The sequence below is a fragment of the Bombina bombina genome, chromosome 2 (genome assembly GCF_027579735.1).
Source record: "Bombina bombina isolate aBomBom1 chromosome 2, aBomBom1.pri, whole genome shotgun sequence".
Classification (NCBI taxonomy): domain Eukaryota; kingdom Metazoa; phylum Chordata; class Amphibia; order Anura; family Bombinatoridae; genus Bombina; species Bombina bombina.
In genome coordinates, this window is record NC_069500.1 from 1,309,026,867 (window position 1) to 1,309,048,912 (window position 22,046).

The 22,046-nt window shown below is 35.3% G+C and overlaps 1 protein-coding gene across 1 annotated transcript in view; it reads right to left on the reverse strand.

Annotated features, from left to right (window-relative positions):
* The window catches only part of CRMP1 (collapsin response mediator protein 1), a 183,843-nt gene extending 162,606 nt beyond the window's left edge, over window positions 1-21,237 (reverse strand). Inside the window, exon 1 of the mRNA XM_053700903.1 lies at window positions 20,959-21,237. Coding sequence (XP_053556878.1) covers window positions 20,959-21,222 — 264 coding nt within the window. The 5' untranslated portion in view covers window positions 21,223-21,237. The remainder of the gene's footprint in view (window positions 1-20,958) is intronic.
* Window positions 21,238-22,046: the final 809 nt, after the last annotated feature.

Below are 22,046 nucleotides of genomic sequence, written 5' to 3' on the forward strand. Positions count from 1 at the left end.
ACTGCACTGTGAGATTCCTTACGAGATTCCAAAAGCAGATTTTGCTATACTTCTCCATGGGGAATTGCCTGCATTTCTGTATTTGAAGGAGAGACAAGCTCAGTACAATATAGCACTGCATGACATGAGAGTTCTGCTGTTACACAGAAACTGTCAAACCATAATCAGAATTTTTAAATTCACAATCCTAAATACACTGCTGTATACAGAATCTATATACGTTAAAATATAAACTAGAAAGTGCAAAGTTTAAATGTAATAAAACTTAATCTGAAGTGTAAAGTAATATAAATGCAGCAGAACTCTCATGTCATGCAGTGCTATACTGAACTGGGTTTGTCTCTTCTTCATATCCAGAAATGCCTTGGAAAAGTGTAGCAAAATCTGCATTTTTAGAATCTCGTGAGGGATCTTGCAGCACTTAGAGGATCATTTTATATCATCTTGTCTAAGAGTAGAGCTTTATATCATCAGACCCTCAGAATGTAATCTATTTTATTCGGTTTATGTAAAGAAATATTTTAACAAAAGATAAAAATGTTAAATAAATTGCTTGTATAGGTGCTCATTTCAATCACATCTGGTAAAGCGACTATTGGCTGCAAAACAGTTTATATCTTCTTGGGTAAGTAGACAGTTTAGATACCAGCTTTTTATTAAGTCTCTCAGTGATTTTAGCCCATTGTTGCCAGATTTGATACAAGTTGTTTGTTGGTTTCACTTTTGAGCGAATGTTTTAAACTACTGCTACAGATGTTCAGTGAGATTAAACAGATATTAATCTGCTGGGCACAACATAATCATGTATACTATTTATCATACTGCTGTTATCCTTATTGTGCCTGCAGCTCACTTTAAAGACATTCTCTTATCTGACCCCCTAACAGAGGTCAATTGATGACCTTCAAACTCTTTTTACTGGACATCGCCATCTTGGAGCACAGTTAGAGTGCACAATACAGTGCCAAAGCTTAAAATTTTTGCATTCTTTTTACACACTTTACAGAATAAAGTATACACAAATCTTCAGGAATATATATAAAATCCTCAGGAATATTATAAAGCAACTCAGACAATGTAAAAATGTACGGCTCCCAGTGTACGTATGTGTTGTGGCTAGGAGAACTTAGGGAAAATACTTATAAATAGTTGAAAGTGCTTTTCAACTGAGGGTTAAGAAACACATCTCTAAGGTAACTATGTATTCAAGTATTTTACTCCAAGGGGCCAAATTATCATTGTGCGAGCGGACATGATCCGATATTGCGGATCATGTCCGCTGCACATCGATAAATGCTGACAGCATACGCTCTCTGCATTTATCATTGTGCCAGAAGTTCTTGTGAACTGCTGGTGCAATGCCGCCCCCTGCAGATTTGGCCACTAGCAGGAGGTCTCAATCAACGCTTCAGAGCAGGCGGACAGGTTATGGAGCATCAAGCTCCATACAGAGCTTGATAAATATGCCCCCAAGTCTCAAGTCAAGTCTCAAGTCTCTACCTTCAAGTCTCAAGTTGGGTCTCAAGTCATTGCAAGATACTTTCAAGTCTCAAGTCGACTCTCAAGTCTGGGAGCCAACTTTAAATAAAAAAAATGGAGTTGGAGGTGGTGGGGGTGTGTGTGTGCGGGGGAGGCAGTTTCAATAACTTAAAAATCAAGACGTGCACAAAGTTAGGTATTATATATATATATATATTTATATATATATATATATCTTAGGCAGGTTCAACAAAACTTTATTCAAACAAAGCTGTGCAGTTAATCAAATTTATCAAGACTGCATTTTAGAAAAACTATTTTTTTCCACAAGAAGTGGAAGTCGGTCGCTACAAATATACAATTCCGGGTTGAGTCAGTGCGTTATTTATTGTGGGTCAAGTCCAAGTTGAGTCATTGAAGCGGCTTAAGTCCAGGTCAATCAACTCGAGTCTACATCACTGATAACCACATTTTCATGAATTGAGGGTAATTTCAATAGAATACTTGGGATCTTTTAAAAGAAACAAATTTGCTTTGGTTAGCAATAATTTAATACTTATGTATGTTATATGGGTGTTATCTGTAAATGTAATACATACAGTCCATTTTGAATGCATTTTCTCCAGTTACCATGGTAATCCTATTGTGATTTGGTAACCATGGCAATGTGGTCAGATATGATTGTCATACCTGTTGTGCTTATTATTATTCTACAAATGAAGTGGAAATGATGAGAATTATTTGTTTGGTAACATATTCCATATCTTTTTCAACAAATCATCTACTGTTTCATCAGACAGCCAGCCTATAAATGTCCAGCATGAAGGCGGGCGCCCCACCTTTGACAAATTCGAAAGGCGAAACATGTCAGGGCTAATGGGGACTTTCTGTCTCTTTTTTTAACTTTAAACAGTATTGTAAAATGAGTGAGATCCGTTATTAATTTGGTGATTTCATCCAGGACCTAATCGTTTACACAATTGATTCAAAACACTTATGTGTAACAATAGTTATGCTCTACAATTAGTTAATAATATTTATGCTCGTAAATCTTTAAACGTAGTCACTATCATTGATTTACCATATTTTAGTGAATAATTTGAGCTATTTAGTTACCAGTATTCTAGCTGGAGCATGATTGTAACAATTGTAGCGACTGTATAATATACTTATATAATATTTAACTCCATTCGGAGGAACAAATCAGTTTAACAAATAGCTACAACTTATATTATAGTACCATTGCATCTTACTGGCGTGCATTAATTCATTAATTCAACTATTTTCACCTAGGCTCTAACTGCCCACAGAACCAGTTGATAAATTTACGCTAAAAATCTACAATTCACCTTAAGCAACCTTATTAGGTTACAACACTTTGAGTAAATCTATTACTAGCACTTATGTTGGGGCGTGTTTGTTATAATTGCAGTCACTGTTAAACATTTGTATAAGGCCTAAATCCAATTGGAGATACATACCTGTCTAGCTAATGGCTTTAACCCCTTAATGACCACAATGTACCCTGTATGTCACTGGTCATTAAGGGTTTTTTCAGGACATAATAGCACAAGTCTAGCAAGAACACGCTATTAATGCACTCCCTCCAGCAGGCTTTGTGGAATAGAGCAGTCTCAACGCTGGTGGCAAGACCGCGCTATAAAACAATCAAGTCCCAAAAAAAGGCCAGTGACATACAGGGTACGTCGCTGGTCCTTAAGGGGTTAAACTTACATTACAGCAGCATCTGCAGTTTAACCTGATCGAACTATTAGTCATATCTGGGATTTTATCTTAACAGTGGGGAGGTTTCATAGAGTGGCTCGTATTGGTATATATCCTCCCAATACGAAGTATATTTATAAACTTTACTTTGCTCTAACACATTGGAAGATACGTACTCCGTGACTGCCCATACTGTCTGAAGCTACTAATTGATACCACAGCAACATTGTACTTTCATGAGAAACTTCCTAATAGTGATGCATATTAGTATTAGTATCACACCAAGTATACTTATATTTATCATTCTACTCCTACCCTGTCTACATACATTGTATCATGCATAATAACACCCTATTCAATGACATTTATTAATATTTGACAATTGATAGGAATCCAGTCCAACTGTCTGAGACTGGGGTTATTCAGCCGCATAAACTGTAAGTATGAGCCTTGGGGTTTCCCTTGGACATTCTAAGTATTATGTATAATAAGAGGACGTTGTTCACGCATACTGACTGAATTATTAGCCTGAATAAACCTGGGCACAGGGTTAGACTTGACTGTGGATGCTCATTACTTAAGTATGCACTATATCATTATCGTATCCATTTAAACATACCTACATGCCATTTTATGGTATTAGATCTTTGTATTTACCAGGTACACACTATTAGGATTTCATTTCCTACACCGCTAGTCACAGCCCAATCACTGATGGGATCAATGTTATTAGATAGGCTTGATGCCTAAATCCATGCATCAACAGTGGCCCACTTCGATTTCACCACTTACCTTTGGTGAGTTTATTTACTTACCCATCTCTGATAATTGCCCCTGGCATTTGGCCACTCTCCGGCCATTTTTGTGCCCCAGCTCATGTTTTGAATCCACACAATATATAGTTTAGGTTCCTGCTGGATTCCCATCTTTGGGCATCCCTTATTATAACCTACTTCGGTATTTCTTGCTGTTCTACACACTGTGGTTTTTAATATTTATGTGTTTTTATTATTATTTTTATTAAAAGTTAAGTTTTATTATCGCATTCTTCTGTTGGATAGTCTCCTATTGCAGTATCTCATAGCTTCCATTCCGTGGCGATGTTGAGTGCTGTTTATGTACATACTTTGCAATTGGTCAGCAGTTGCATTCTTTCTTTAAATCATCTACTTTGTCTAACTTGTTTCCTTACAAGCTTCAGGTTTTATGTCCTGTTTGGCTCATATATCTGCAAATAAATTAGCACAAAGTCTAATTTAGTTCTTGCTGGGGGTTTTTTTTAGACTCTTATGTCTATTCTGTTTCATTTGATAAGTTATCAATAAAAAAAATGTAAAATGTAACAACAGTATTGGTGAATTTTTATAGAGAAGTAATTTGATAAACAAGAATAGAAAAAAGCACTTGATGAATCTATTTATAAATACTATCCTATGGTGCAGTGCTTGACAAATATGTTTAAAAATTAGTAGCCAGTAAGGATATTTGGGAGCCAGGCATATTTTTAGGAGCCAGACAGTTGGATTTGTATATAGATATATGGAGAATAACCCCAAAAGTTAGGAGCCAGGGGTAAAATGATAGGAGCCTGTGGCTCCCAGGCTCCTGGGTTTGTCGAGCCCTGCTATGGTGAACAATTTCTCATTAGAAATAACAGGCATAAACCACCTAATCCATCACAGTTTAAATGCAAACTGAGCCTAAAACATGTGCTTTGATATAAGCTTGTGTAATTTCATAAATTAATTTACCAACATTTTAAAGTTTGACAATATCTGAGAAAGCTTATGCTCAGGACGTATTTTAGCTGATGAATGAACAGTCATGATTTATTGACTGTGCAACTAATTTGCATACACCAACACAACACATTTAGAAACACTCTATGGCACCATGTATTAAAGGAAACGTATACACCAATTTTCATATAACTGAATGTAATAGACACTACTATAAAGAAGAATATGCACAGTTACTGATATAAAAATCCAGTATAAAACCTTTTAAAAACTTACTTAGAAGCTCCAAATTTAACACTGTTGATGAGGTTAGGCTGGGACACCCACTGAATGGGGCTGGGAAAGGAAGAAGAGCAGACAATCCTTCCCTCCCCTGCATATGAAAAGACCCATTAAACAACCAGGAGTCTTTAGACATCAGTATACTTTTGGGTTTGGTTAGGAGTCTGAAAATCAACACAATGTTATTTAAAAATAAGCAAAACTATATATTTTTACAAAAACACTCCCAGATGAGCTATATAAATGGATCATCTACAAAAAAGTTATGCAAAGAAAAATATAGTGTACAATGTCCCTTTAAGCTGGAGTCACTGTGGTGCAGGCTTGCTCATGTGAGACACTACTCCAAAGGGAAGAGGCAGCAGTTCAGTTTGCTTCTTTCGCCTCAGAGGTGGCTGATTTAAATCATCCAGGACAAGAAATAATTTCCAATGGTGCAAGAACAGTAGAATGGGTGGTACAAGTTTTTACTTGTGCAATAGCAAATGTAGGAGGCGGATGCCACCTCAATGCCCCTAAAAGCAACTGGACAGGTTATCTGGTTGGGAGTATTCTCCACTTGCAGTTTAATATAAATAGGCCAAAGTCTAAAAAGTTAATTAATAATGTATTCAATATATCAATTATATTTGTGACAATGTTATAAATTGTTGCAAACAGTGTTAACCTACAGTGCTCAGGGACACGTGCATGCTCCTTGAGCCTACCTAGGTATGCTCTTCAATAAAGGATACCAAGATGTTTAATTTAAAAAAAGTAAAATCGAAAGTGGCCTAATGTTCTATCTGAATCGTGGATGTTTCATTTTGGCATTCATAAGTACATGGTATGAAATGCATCATTTAATCACAATTAAACAAAAATATTGCAGGTGGAACCTCTCTTCCTCTATAGATAATGTAATGGAACAGTTGTCTATGGGTAAGCTGTATAGCTTATATATCTCTGCCTTGCGATGGCAAAACAATGTATTATTTTCATGCTGTTAGCTTTTTCTTGGAATCGTGTATTTGTTACTAATTTACTAACTTGTTTTATTATAAAAGCTTGTAAGAGTCCTTAGGCCAGATTGTGATACTGGTCTACTGGTCTGGTGTCTAAACTGCTGATTGATCACCTAAGCTAAATATTTCTAAAGGGACACAGGTGTTAATAGCATGCTTGGGCTATGCAAACACAGCAAGCAATTACAATACACTATGCAACGCCAAGTGTATTTAAAAAGTGCACCCTCCACAGCTGATGCATGAGTAAGGGCGCTGATTGGTAGGTATGTTATATGCAGACTGTGCAAAGCACATTATTATTATCACTTATTTGTATAGTTCTGCAAAATTCAGTACCGCTGCATACTTACTAATCAATCCCTGTGTTACTGCTGAGATTGGCACAATTAATGTGAATATCATGCCAGTTTCTGCATAAAAAAATTCTAAAGCAGCCACTTCATTAATGCTGCATTACAGAACCTACTGCTGGGTACAGCGCCACCATACTACCAGCCTTCTATGTTCCATTAACTATGTATTAAACTGACATAAAAGTGAAAACCGAGATGTACGCGAGTTCATTTTAATTTTGGATCAAAGCATTTTTTCAATATACTTGTATAAGCTGTGTGTGCCCAATGCAACTGCATTCAAACATTGTGTCTGCTCAGAGAGTTTGTATGATGCAAACAGAGTAAATTGCTGACACTATACACGACACATGCCACCAATGGCTCTCTAAGCAATCACAGGTGCAGGTGTATTTTGCATGCATAACATATATACATATGCTCATGAAACAGTAATCTTATTTACTAAAAGCATTTTTAGTCCTTTTAAAGGGACACTGAACCCAATTTTTTTCTTTCAGGATTCAGATAGAGCATGCAATTTTAAGCAACTTTCTAATTTACTAGTATTATCAATTTTTCTTTGTTCTCTTGGTATTTTTATTTGAAAAAGAAGGCATCTAAACTATTTTTTTGGTTCAGTACCATGGAAAGCACTTGTTTATTGGTGGGTGAATTTATCCACCAATCAGCAAGAACAACCCAGGTTGTTCACCAAAAATGGGCCGGCATCTAAACTTACATTCTTGCATTTCAAATAAAGATACCAAGAGAATGAAGAAAATTTGATAATAGGAATAAATTAGAAAGTTGCTTAAAATTGCATGCTCTAGCTGAATCATGAAAGAAAAAAATTGGGTTCAGTGTCCCTTCAATTCGGTAAGAAAATCTTTATAGTACCAGAAAGAGTAATTCTGGCTATATACCCAACAACTCTCTAAACCAAAAAGAACAGAATTATTTTTCTGATCCTGACATATTTATTTAGTATCCCCTCATACTGAGAGAAATCAAATTGCCAGTAAAACCACATGCAGAGAAAGAAATATAACTGAGCATATAGTGTTCCACAACCAGTAATAAGCACATGCAAATCTGAGGCTTTTAAAGCTATATGGCTTGAAAAACTGTCAAAATGCAGTGTGATATAAAGAGGCCTTCAACGGCTTAGAAATTAGCATATGAGTCTACCTAGGTTTAGCTTTCAACAAAGAATACAAAGAGAACAAAGCACATTTGATGATAAAAGTAAATTGGAAAGTTGTTTAAAATAACATTACCTATCTGAATCATGCAAGTTTAATTTTGACTTGATTGTCCCTCTATAATATGTATATACCAGGCTACACCTATAAAAACAGTGTACAAATAAATATTAGAACCACACTAGTGAGTTAATCTAATCAAAACAAATCAGTTTGTTAACTAACTCTAAAGTATCAATCAACAAACATAGTAATCAAACCAATATAAAGCTCACAGCGTATTTCAGTAAACCATAATAATGATACATTACAATGATGTATCTCTATTGGATTTGTAACATAACTCAGTTGGGTTTATATTACATTGTATTGTTCAAAGAAAATTCCAATATCTTAAAACTTGAAAATAACTTAATTGGATTTATAAGATATTATTCAAGAAAAATACCAATATATTAAAACCTGAGAATCCAGTGTTTTCAAGAAAATCAGAGATACCAAAAGCAACTGTGAAATGCAACCAGCTAGAACGTTCAGCATCTGCCCTTACAGGGACAGTCTACTCCAGAAGTTTTATTGTTTAAAAAGATAGAAAGTCCCTATATTACCCATTCCCCTGTTTTGCATGAATATACTTTTTACCACTGTGATTGCCTTGTATTTAAGACTCAACAGGCTGCCCCCTTATTTCTGTTCTTTTGCCAGACTTGCATTTTAGCCAATCAGTGCTAACTCAGATTGAGCACTATGTTATCTTTATGGCACACATGAACTAGTCCTTTCTAGCTGTGAAAAACTGTCAAAATGCACTGAGATAAGAGGCGGTCTTTAAAGGGACAGTCTAGACAAAAATAAACTTTCATGATTCAGATAGGGCATGTAATTTTAAACAACTTTCCAATGTACTTTTATCATCAACTTTTCTTTGTTCCCTTGGTGGTATTTCTGAAAAGCTAAACCTAGCTAGGCTCAAACTGATTTCTTAAACTGTTGAAAACCGCCTCTTAGCTCAGAGCATTGTGAAAGTTTTTCACAGTTAGACAGTGTTAGTTCATGTGTGTCATATAGATAACATTGTGCTCACTCCTGTGGAGTTATTTAGGAGTCTGCACTGATTGGCTAAACTGCATGTCTGTCAAAAACACTGAGGTAAGGGGGCAGTCTGCAGAGGCTTAGATACAAGGTAATCACAGAGGTAATATGTGTATAAATAGAACAGTGTTGGTTATGCTAAACTGGGGAATGGGTGATAAAGGGATTATCTATCTTTTTAAACAATAACAATTCTGGAGTAGACTGTCCCTTTAAGTGTTTATAAAATAGCACATGAGCCTACCTAGGTTTAGCTTTCAACAAATAATTAACAAGAAAAAAGTAAAGTTGATGATAAAAGTACATTGTAAAGTTTATTTAAAATGACATATCCTATCTGAGTGATGAAAGTTTAATTTTGACTAGACTGTTCCTTTAATTTGCAAGGTATTTTCTTGTGCCAACCAAAGACACAGGAGGGAGAATGGAATTTGTAAAAGGACATGAACATCAAATTTTTTGTGGGTCAGACAGAGAGAAATTTTAAAAGACTTTTCAATTAACTTTTGTTATCCAATTTACTTCTTTCTTCTGGTTTCCTATGTCAAAGAGTATACCTAGGTAGGCTCAGGCACAGCAATGCACTACTGGGATTAGCTGGTGATTGGTGGTTACACATATGCCTCTTGTCATGGGCTTACCAGGTGTGTTTAGCTAGTTCCCAGAAGAGCACTACTGCATTGGGGCTGACTTTAACTATGTGTTTAACCGCTAGAGCAATTTCTGTTTGCACTTGTATGTCCTATTAAATACCAAATAAATAAAGGAAGGAATGTAAAGAAGAAGATAACATGGCTACTGTGACGGATTTCCTTCTACCCCGACTGAGTAGCTCCGACAAAGGATCCTTCCAACTCCTGGGACCAGCCACTATGTAGCGGAAAAAGTGATTTTAGCAACCACCCAAATAACTAGACAGACTAACATTTAGGTGAAAACAAGAAGTGACTATTTAAATTGGAATGTGAAATATTTACAGTAAATACATAGTTAAACACTAATATGAATATTGCATAAATATGCTTTTACGTGTTTTCATCTACTTGACTGAAAATATAGTAACATAGTAGATGAGGCTGAAAAAAAGACTGAAGTCCATCGAGTTCAAGCTATACAAATCTAAAATACTTACAAAAAGATCCAGTTAAACTTAAATAATCCCACTAAAAGGTGACCCATTTAATACTAGCAATCATATCCATGAATTTTGTTTCTAGACAGAAAGGCATCCAAACAATTTTTAAATGTATCTAGGGTATTGGCATTCACTACCTCCTTTGGTAATGTGTTCCACAATTTTATTGCTCTTACAGTGAAAATCCATTGCAGGAGATTAAATCTCCTTTCCTCCAACCTTAAATTGTGACCTCTTGTCACAAACATTTTTTTTTTTAATAAACAGAGCTTCTGCCATCACTGTATATGGGCCTTGCATATAGTTATATAAAGTAATCATGTCACCTCTCAAGCGCCTTTTTTCTAAAGAAAACAGACCCAGTTTGGCTAGCCTCTCCTCATAGCTTAAATTCTCCATTCCCTGTATTAGCTTTGTGGCCCTTCTCTGAACTTTTTCTAGTTCTGCAATATCTTTTTTTGCGATCGGTCCCCAGAACTGCACTTCATACTCAAGATGAGGTCTTACCAGGGATTTATATAGTGACAGCCCTCCAAAGCACACAGACATATATATATATATATATAATCAAAATACTTCCACACAGGTGAAAAGGTTCCAGCAGTAAATGGATCGAGAAAAAGAGGTTTAAAAGTATATCCTTTATTAGTATCCGTAAAAAGTATACTGTGTAAGTATCACAGAAACAAACTTTGCAGTGTCACAGCCAGTAAGCTAGTCAGCCCAAAAGCTCTATATCTAACAGACCAACATGTTTCGTGCTGGTACAGCACTTCGTCAGGGATAGTGAAGGGTTAACTGTTCACCTGTTAAATGCATATTGGGTCCAATCGAAACTCAGCAACTTTACTCTGTCCAATAAGGAACAGGACTTGAAATTCAAATTGTGTGTCATACAATGCTTCATTTGTGTGTTTAGCTTGGACCAAAGCTGCAGCAACAGGTGTTCAATATAAGACTAATCATTAGTTGTACATACATAAAAAATAACAGAAGATATAGAGCTCAATAATGTGAATGAATTCATAATGTGGATAAGATCAAAAACAGCACAATTAAATATCCTCATATAGTTAAAAGCACCTCACCCCAGTCGCCATATGCTGCACCAAGGCAGCAAACAAGTACAGTCGAACAGTTGTATACAAAATATGAATGCCAAACTTCATACCACATTATGTTGAACATCAGCTAAGTAGCTGAAAAATATATAATATATAATAGTGACGTAATAATGGGTACATAACCATCCTTACATAAGTGTACAGAGTATGCTATGAGACATACACTATAAACTGTAAACTGCAAGGTTAAGTTTTTTTAAAAGGAAATGTGCTGAATATTTTGTTGTGTTTTTTTGGCTTTTGGTTATCCTTATTAGTCTGACCTGTAGAGGGACTAGTCCGTTGTGCATTAAGCGACCTAGGTGCATATATATGCATATATCTTTTAAAGGGGTATTCTCTATATTATTCCGCTTTTTGCATTCCTGTTGTTCTGACCTGTAAAGGAGTCTGGTTCCCTATGGACAGAAAAACCAAGTGCTGCTAAGTTATTAGGGTAGAATCCCTAACACATGAATAGGTTTAACCATGATTTGTTCCTGCATTGAATTCCCTATTGGCAGTGCAGATAATCGTTAACCTCATATCTGCTTAAAGGGACCTGAGACATGTCATGTTGTATTCTCATTATAAAACAGCTATGTAGTCCAGTGGAAAAGTGTATTCTAGTTATGTGTATTCAAACTTATATTTTTCCGTGATAAAGATAAAAGACAAGAGAACAAAAATGAAAAAAGAACAAGTGAATTTGAAATCTTATAATAAAAAAAGTGAAAATATAATTCCAAATAAGATGGAAGTTTAGTGATAAAATTAATAATAATAATGACACCTTTATGTGTCAATACCAGATCTTAACTATGTAGATCCTTAGTGTGTGTGCTACGATTTGAACCCACTGAACTTATAGTTGTTTATCCTATGAATAGTTTTAAGTCTGATTTTTCATTAATACCTATTGGAGCTCCTGTTTGTAACCTGAATATCCAATAGGTTTCACTTTTATTTAGTTTTTCATGTCTGTTTCCTCCAGTGTTTAGTTTGGGAACATAGTCAATGGCTTTGAATGAAAAATATTTATGTGGTTTTTCGCAATGTGACCTGAAATGCTTAGCCACCGGAGTCTTAGGCTCCTTATCTGATAGAGATAAGAGATGCTCCCTTATTCGATCTTTGAGCATTCGAGAGGTACGACCTGTGTATTGTTTCTTACATAATTTACAGGTAATTAAATATACCACAAAGATCGAATTGCATATCAAATTATGTTTTAATTTAAATGTTTCACCAGTGTGATAAGATACAAACGAAGAATCAACTTCAGCGTATTCACATGATTTACATGGAATGGTGCCACATTTAAAAAAACCTAATTTTGGTTCTAGCCAGGTTCTCTGAACATTGTTAATTTTTTTTGTCAAAGTGCCTTTTTAGATTATTACCAATATTCCTTGCCTTCCTAGATACAAATTTTATGTTGTTTAAAATGTTACTATCAAGAAGTTTGTCTTTTTCTAATATGGCTAAATTTTTCTTTATTACTGCACAAATTTGTTGGTATTGACTACTATATTTAGTTGAAAAGACTACACTTGAACCTGAGTAATCATTTTTTTGTGGTATCTTATCTGTTAGTAATTCATGTCTGTCCATGGATAGGACTTCATTTGATATGTTCACCAATATATTCTTTTTATAACCTCTGGCTGATAATCTTTGCGTGAGGTCTTCAGCCTGTTGTTTGTACTGTGTTATATTGGTACAATTCCTACGAAGGCGCATATATTGTCCCTTAGGGATTCCTCTTTTTAGATGTTCAGGGTGATGTGAATTCGCCCTAAGAATTGTGTTCCCTGCTATGGGCTTTCGATAAGTTTCGGTCTCTATTTTATTATCGTGGATTTTCAACAGAACATCCAGAAAAGCTAGTTGAGTCTTAGAACTACTATGTGTGAATTTTAAATTCATGTTGTTGTCATTTATGTATTTCAGAAAGTTTTGTAACTGTATGTCTGTACCTCTCCAGATGACCAACAGGTCATCTATATACCTAAAATATGCTTTTATACAAGATTTAAAGGGGTTTGTGTCAGTATAAATTTTAATTATTTCAAAAAAGCTTAAGTATAAGTTTGCATACGAGGGGGCAAATTTGGCCCCCATCGCAGTGCCACATTTTTGCAAGTAATATTGTCCCAAAAACAAAAAATAATTATGGGTTAAAAGAAAACCCACTGTATCTATGAGAAATTCAATATAATCCAGATCATAGTTGGTGTGTCTTCTCAGCATGTGGTGAAGTGCATAACACCCTTGGTTGTGGGGGATGCAAGAATACAGAGAAGAGACATCAATAGAGACAAGAATGCAATTGTCATCCAGTACAATCTGGTCAAGCATGTTCAGGAGATGTTTGGTGTCCCTTACGTGACCTGGTGTGGAGCTAACAATAGGCTGTAAATGTTCATCTATAAAGGCACCCAACTTCTCCCCTAGTGTGCCAATACCAGAAATGATAGGCCGACCAGGGGGAAAGTTGGGATCCTTGTGAATTTTAGGTATGTGTTTGAAAACTGAAACCTGTGGATATGTTACTTTAAGTTTGTCTGCTGTCATTTTCGTTATAAAGCCTCTATATACAGATTGGTTCAGAAATGTGTCAAGATCTTGTTGAAACTTTATAGTGGGGTTAAAACTAAGCCTAATATAAGTATCCACATCATCAAGTTGTCTTATGGCTTCCTTGATGTAGCAATCTCTGTTTTGAACTACAACTGAGCCTCCTTTGTCTGAGCTGGTGATCACTAGATTATCATTATTTCTTAGTTTATTCAAAGCCATTCTTTCTAGTTTACTTAAATTGTCACCCTTGATTTTCTTTCTTTGCTTGTTCTTATGTGTATTTTGATGTAGCTCAATTAGTTCTGTTTCTACTATAGTGTGAAATGCTTCTATTAGGTCACCTCTCATTTGAATAGGATAAAACTTTTCATTTTTTGTTTTAACTTTAACAGATGGTATGATGTGTGCACTAGTGTCATATCTAGAGCTTTCGCTGTTAAGGCTCAATAGATCAATAAGACTACACTGTTCTTCAAAATTAGAAATACTATTTAGATTAGTCAAATGTATTTCAGGATCTATGGTGTCATTAGTGTCACATTCTGGCTCATTTTGTGTGCCTGTATTGAAATACCTCTTTAAAGTAAGATTTCGTATAAATTTGTTTACATCTATTAGAGTTTCAAATAATGAAAAATCAGTAGTTGGTGCAAATGATAAACCCTTTGATAGAACTTTTGTTTCTACATTTGACAAATTGACATCTGAAAGGTTAATCACATTAATTTCCTTATTTCTATTAGGACCACATTGTGATTTCTCATCTGTGATAAAGTCCTTATTTGTGTTCATTAGTTTTTTCGTGTTGTGCCTCCTCTTCTTCTGCTGGGGTACCTCACTGGCAGTCCTCTTTCTTCTTCCTCGTTTTTTGACTGCCTTTTCTGGCTTACTTCTTTCATTTTGTTTGATGTATTAGTAGCCGTTATCTCAGGAACTGCAATGGGACTGCTACCATCTTTTGGGCGAACACTGTTATCAGATGAAGTTTCTGCCCTGGGTGTTGATGCTCTTGGACTTTCCACAGATGAGGTTTCAAAGCTGGAAAAAGTGACTTTTTTATTTGTTTGCCCTCTGTTGTTACTGGTGTTATGACCTCTCCTGTTTTTAGATCTGTTAGAGTTCTTCTGTATGGTAGTCCAATTGTAGACCACATCAAGGTCATAATCTTTGCAGTCACAATGGTATTTTTTAGCTTTGCGGTCTGATAGTTCCTCATTAAGTTTCCTCAAGGTCTCAGTTAGTTGATTATTGTAGCTTTCATATTTTGGATCAGAGACAAAGGCTGAGATGCTGTTTTTGACTGTTTTTAACTCTTCCAGGACCTCGCCATGATCTTCTTTTTTGCTGTTAAGCAGTTGTTTCATCAGAATTAGGGAGCATTGGGTTAAGGTATTATTCCATTCCGTCATGAAGCCTTTTTTCTGTGTTGCATAGGCTGGATATTTTTTCATCCTTAGCCCTCTTGGGATTTTGTTCTCCTCAATATAGATTTGTAGAAATTCAATCTCCCACCACAGTTTTAATTCTTTTATTTCCAATTGCTCCCTCTTTGAAAACAGACTTGCCAGGTCCAATTCATTAAGATCAGTAATGGGCTGACTCCTGATTAGAGATTGTAGTTTTGCTTTTCTGGCTGTGACATTCTCGATATCCATTATTATAGTTCAAACAGGCAGACAGTAAAAATATAAAAGAGAAAACACTGAACTATTTCCCAAAATGAATACACTGTATCTGTGTCAGACACAGGCTTAAGGGAATAAGTGATGTGTTTGAATTTGCTGAACCAGGGGAACTGTATTCATTCAGAGGTAAGTCAGGTGTAGTGATTGTGTATACAAATATATGCAAAGTTCCAATAGATCCTGTAACCCCTATTTTTTCACAGCCCCTTTATTTGTCAGTCAGTAAAGTAAAATCCCACTGTATCGATATATAGTGGTAATTTTAGTAATGGAAGTCCAATCAAACACATCAAATTACAAGAAACTCACTCACCCTCCTTCTTTCTATACGAAAGAAGGAGGGTGAGTGAGTTTCTTGTAATTTGATGTGTTTGATTGGACTTCCATTACTAAAATTACCACTATATATCGATACAGTGGGATTTTACTTTACTGACTGACAAATAAAGGGGCTGTGAAAAAATAGGGGTTACAGGATCTATTGGAACTTTGCATATATTTGTATACACAATCACTACACCTGACTTACCTCTGAATGAATACAGCTCCCCTGGTTCAGCAAATTCAAACACATCACTTATTCCCTTAAGCCTGTGTCTGACACAGATACAGTGTATTCATTTTGGGAAATAGTTCAGTGTTTTCTCTTATATATATATATATATATATATATATATATATATATATATATATATATATATATATATATATATATATATATATATATATATATATATATATATATATATATATATATATATATATATATATATATATATATATATACTGTATGTCTATATATGTACACATGTGTATTTATGTGTTTAGATGTGTATATGTGTCTGTAATTACATATATACACATATAACCACATATGTACACAAATATAGACATATATATATATATATATATATATATATATATATATATATATATATATATATATATATATATATACACACACACACACACATACATATACATCTCTAGACATATATGTGTATACGTATGCTGGACCCCACATGTGCCCCTCAACTGTGATTGGCCGTTATTTTCCCACCCACACTGCTGCAGCTCTGTGTCGGCACCACCCATGACACGCCCCTATTCCTCCCATTGACCACCCCATTCTGCACCCCAGTCACGGACACACCCACAAAAATGGTGGGCTTGTGGCAAGTGACCTCTTATAATTATTTTCTAGAGATGCCACTGTTTAGACTTGGATGATATGTTATTCTATAGCAAGACAACAGAAATATCTTGTAAGGTGTTTGCTGTCCCTTTAAGAGAGGTAAGATAAACATATTCAATAGGGCTTTCAAGTATCTTGTTAGCACAATGTGCTGAGTTTTGCAAATCATAACTAAAATGACAGTGTCAAATGTTTTAAAACGTTTGTTTTGCATGCAGATTTATTGCAGTTAAGCATTTCACTGCTGACTGATGTATACTGTGTATATATATATATATATATATATATATATATATATATATATATATATATATATATATATATATATATAAAATACATAATGTCCCTTTAATACAGTGGTCATCCATACACTGACATTTCCTGCTACTTTCAGTTTAAATTTAAACAGCTTTTTCCTTTTTTCCATGTGAAAATATTTAAATATGTTTCATTACTGGCCTTTCATATGCATATGCTCCTAAGCAGACACCCTATTGTTACACTATAAGACCTGGTTCTCTTGCAGCTATCTGCACTTGTATTGACATATCACTTCTTACAGCCTGTTGTGATTTAATATGTGTCAGGTCATCATCTGCAACATATGTACCACATAAATAAGCAAGAACAGCAATCTATAAGCCACAGCTTTATTATGATGAGTCATATTATTCCTCCAGTACAGATGTACAACATTACAGATCACAAGTATTTAAATTAAAGATCCATGGACTCTAATGGCTGCATAATCACTGAAATTCACAAATATAACATTTATATTTGTTTGGCCACATTTATTATTAAATACAATTGCACCTTAACTGCAATATGGATACAAGAAAGCAATAAATCCTTTTATATTTTCATGTAAACCCTGTTTTATATATTTTATCATTTTCTGCAACAATGTTTCCAAAATAGGCTTTTGTTTCTGTAAAAAAAAAAATAGTCTTTTCAACAAGATATAGCAAAGAAAAACAATTAAAGGGACACTGTACCCAAAAATTTTCTTTTGTGATTCAGATAGAGCATGCAATTTTAAGCAACTTTCTAATTTACTCATATAAGCAAATGTTCTTCATTCTCTTGGTATCTTTATTTGAAAATCAAGAATGTAAGTTTCAATTTCGGCCCATTTTGGTGAACAACCTGGGTTGTTCTTGCTGATTGGTGGATAAATTCATCCACCAATAAACAAGTGCTGTCCAAGGTTCTGGACTTTCTTTTTCAAATAAAGATAGCAAGAGAACGAAGAAAAATTGATAATAGGAGTAAATTAGAAAGTTGCTTAAAATTGCATGCGCTATCTGAATCACAAAAGAAAATAATTGGGTTCAGTGTCCCTTTAAATACATTGCAGAGTAATTAATTATTATGAAAACATTTACAATTAAAAGTCAAATTCTTATGGGTTTATTGCAAAATATAAGAAATATCTCGGACATCTATATTAAATATGTTTAAAGAGATAGGAAAGTCAAAACTAAACTTGGATCAGAAAGAGCATGTCATTTTAAGTCACTTTTAAATTCACTTCTATTTTCAAATGCACTTTGTTCTCTTGGTATCCATTGTTAAAAAAACATATCCTATACTAATGGGAGCTAGCTGGTGAATTTGCACAGATTTGTCTTTTGTGATTGGCTGATTAAATGTGTTCAGCTAGCTCTCAATAGTACATTGCTTCTCCTTCAGCAAAGGATATGAAGCAAAGGCAATGAAGAAAATTTGATAATAAAATTAATTAGAAAGTTGAATAGAATTGTATGTTCGATCTGAATCCTGAAAGAAAAAAAATGAGTTTCATGTCCCTTTAAATTCTATAAACAGGACTGAATGGAAATGCTAAGCACGTTATGAGCAGGAGTGCACTTGTGTCTTAAACCATAGGCTTAATGTGTCAGTGAGAATGTGACAAGTGGGAGAAAAACTGATTCATGAGACATTGCTGTATTGTTCATGTCACTTGCAAGTTTATACACTGGTCTTAAACTGTGTTCAGTGAATTATATTGCACCAGGCTGGATTTTATATTAAACTTCAAATGTAATCATAAAATAAAACAAATTGTAATATAGATGTATTATTTATTATGGCTTTGCAAACGCTTCTAAAAAATATACTGCATCATACCTAAGTACATTGAAAATTAAATGACCCTGCAACATTACAAATAATGACTGGTTAAATCAGAGCACAAGCTCATTCACATATGTGTTTAAAGGGACATTCCAGCCAACATTATAAATCACATTGATGCATTTCAGTTTTGATTAGAAGCATTTTTATAATATACATGTATTAGCAAAAATGCTTCTAATAAAAGCTACAGCTGTTTCAAATGTGTATTTAAGTATGCACCGTGCACCAGCATTTTATACACAGAACTTGCTCAGAGAGTCTAAGGTGCTTGTACCATCTGGTAATAACTCAATTTGTTAATTGCTGATATGATACAAGTCCCACTGGCACTCTGAGCAACTGCAGTGTTTAAAATGCTGGTGCACTGAGAATATGGAACTATGCTTCACATGCACGTGCAGAGACAAATGTTTACACTAAAACAGTGATAGCTTTTACTAGAAGCATTTTTGCCAATACATGTATGTTACAGATATGTTTTTATTCAAATATGCTATTCATCTATGTGCATTAAATTTTGACTGGAATGTCCCTTTACTGAATGTTTCCTGAGCTACTTTTGTTTTGCAAAAGGACAGTGGTAAAATATTTTGAAATATTTATTTTGTATACAGATATTTCCCAATGCAATCATTTCACTTCTGCCTGTATAAACAATAACTTGAATGTCCTTTAAGCCATTGAACATACAGTTTATGAACATTGTTAGATCATTAATAAATAAATTAACTGAATCAGTAATATTATGAGCTAGTTTTGTTGTTTTCAACTTTAACCCATTTTCAAAGGCACATAAAATAAAAAAAATATCAAACACAAGAACGAGAATCAAATAAGCAAGTAGAATTTATATTGAAGTTAGTGGGAAATATAGGTTTGTGCACAAATGATACTGTGGTTTCTTTGCCATAGACTTCCTCAATAAGTACAATTGTATGTTTGTGCAGCACATGCATATAAAACAATCAGAATGAGCACACAAAAAACTATGTTCTACAAGACAAATAAGAACTTAGTATAGGGCTCTGCACAAATACAAGATATGTGATTGGATAAAAGCACAGTTTCCTGGTCTCACAATCTGGTCTGGGTTCTGAATGTGAACAATCAAAATGCCATGCAAATCATCCTCTTCATTCAGTCCTGAATTGGCAAATTCATCCACATTAAAATGCAAAATGATTCTGATGGGACAGAAGGGAAACACAAGGCTAAAAGTCCTGGAAGAATCCCAGATATACAGCACTGCTCTTTGTTACAGTTACAAATTCCGCAATGTTTGCTGCTCAATGTCACTGTTCATGCATTAAATTAATGTATTAGTAAATAAACTAACAAACATACATAACTGCATGCTAGGCACATCTTGCACATAGAAGGAAGCCAGGAAATATATAAATCTAATTGGATATAAGATTCCATTTTTATTAAAGTCTATAGTCCTTGAATATTTCAATGACTTCCCTCTTTCCTGACTTAAATATGTTGGAAAAAGCATTGCTTCAGTTTTACTTTTCCCAATCCCACCCGTTTTTTATATCATATTTATTGTTAGATGTACTTCCCACTGAATATAATATAATGTGCTTTGTTTATTTAAAACCAGCATAAAATAATCACTATCAATGTAACCTTGCACTACATCACATGGCCTCTTGTAAAGAAATTAGATTGTCTGCTCTTGAGCTTAGCAATTCATTTCATCAGCAGACATGAAATCATAGAAGCACAAATATCCCAGGAAATGTAATACATAACCACTGTGTGTAACTAACACAGACAAATTAAATACAAATTCAGCTCCTGTTGTATAATATCACACATAGTGTACAGAGCATCCAGCACAAACACAATATAATAAATCAACACCTCTGTTACTAAGGAAAAAATAACACAGCTCTTATATGCAGTTACTTGTGTAGTCTACACATAATATCAGTAGCGATTATTAAATAACATTTGGCAGCACAGAGTGTCATCAATTAACCTCTGTATCATACAATTAGATAATCAGCCTTTGGGCATAACAAGTTACTTTATTTACGCACCACTATGTGAAGAATAGACCTCAGAAATACAATTAAACACCAAATGTGACCATTTAAACTCTTGCTATGCCATGATCACCCTCTATTGTCTGTGTATTGTGTGTAGTGGGATAAAGTGACATATAGTGTTATATGAAGCTGCCAGTGACCCTCCCCACCCCCTGATGGTGCAGCATCTTCCCTCTCCCTCCTACATCAGCCGGTACCTTGCCATTGTCCTGACCCTGCAGCAGCTCCTTGCCTGTGGAGTACTTGATCTCGATGCCTGGGGTCCTATCCTCCCGGTCCCCGGGGGAGCTCAAGACAGATCCAGAGATCTCACTCACATCACTGGCTGTCTCACTAAAATTATCCCCATCCATGTCCGGCCTGCTGCCACTCCTAGGGGTGCGGGATCCTTTCTTACCCACGCTATATGCATCGAAATCTATAGTCTTGTTCTCATAAGCCCCCTCTACATTAGCAAACATCCCCCCATACTTCACCCTGGGGGTCTGAGCTGTGGTGCCAGGCCTGGCAAGGTACACGGGGAGATCATCCTCCTTATTCCAGTTCCTTTTTCTCTCTGCTGCCATATTCTGCACCCCTGAACCCTCTTACTGGATGCAGCAGATCATATAAAATACAGCAGTGCAGTGTCTGTCTGTGAAGCCAATGAGATACAATCCTATTGTTTCAATCAGGTGAAAAAAATATGTCCACGAATAAAAGTCTAAGACAATAGAGGAGGTAGATGGGATTTATCCAGAAGACATAGAAATGCTGCTGAGCTGTAATCCAGGAGCTGGTGCTTAGCACAGGAGCAGCACTCACACAAGGCACTCTGCTTGCTCTAGGGGGACACCTCCAGGACAAAACCTCTTCCTGGCTGCTTTTCACCTCCCACAAAAGGGAACCTGCTGTCCCTCCTCTTGCTAAAGGATGGCTGCTGCATGGTGACTGAGTGTGCTGGGGCCTGGGAGGCAATGTGATGGATGGTGCTAGCAAGATCACATTAAAAAAGGGCTTGATTACTGCTAAACCTGCAATGCGGTGTTATAGTTTGCATGATATAGAGGTTTGTTGTAAGAGAAGTATTCAGTTTGTCAGTAATGTTATTGTTGCTGTGCATTAGATATGTATTTACTTAGCATTATATATTGAGTTGGAACAGGGGCTCTCAGTGAGGGTCACAAGATATTTTGGGGTGTTATAACACTCAGTAAAGGGTGTCACTGAAAATTAGGGTAGTGCATATCTTGATGTTTAAATGGGCTTAAAAACCTCACTTTAATGTTCATGATTCAGACAGAGC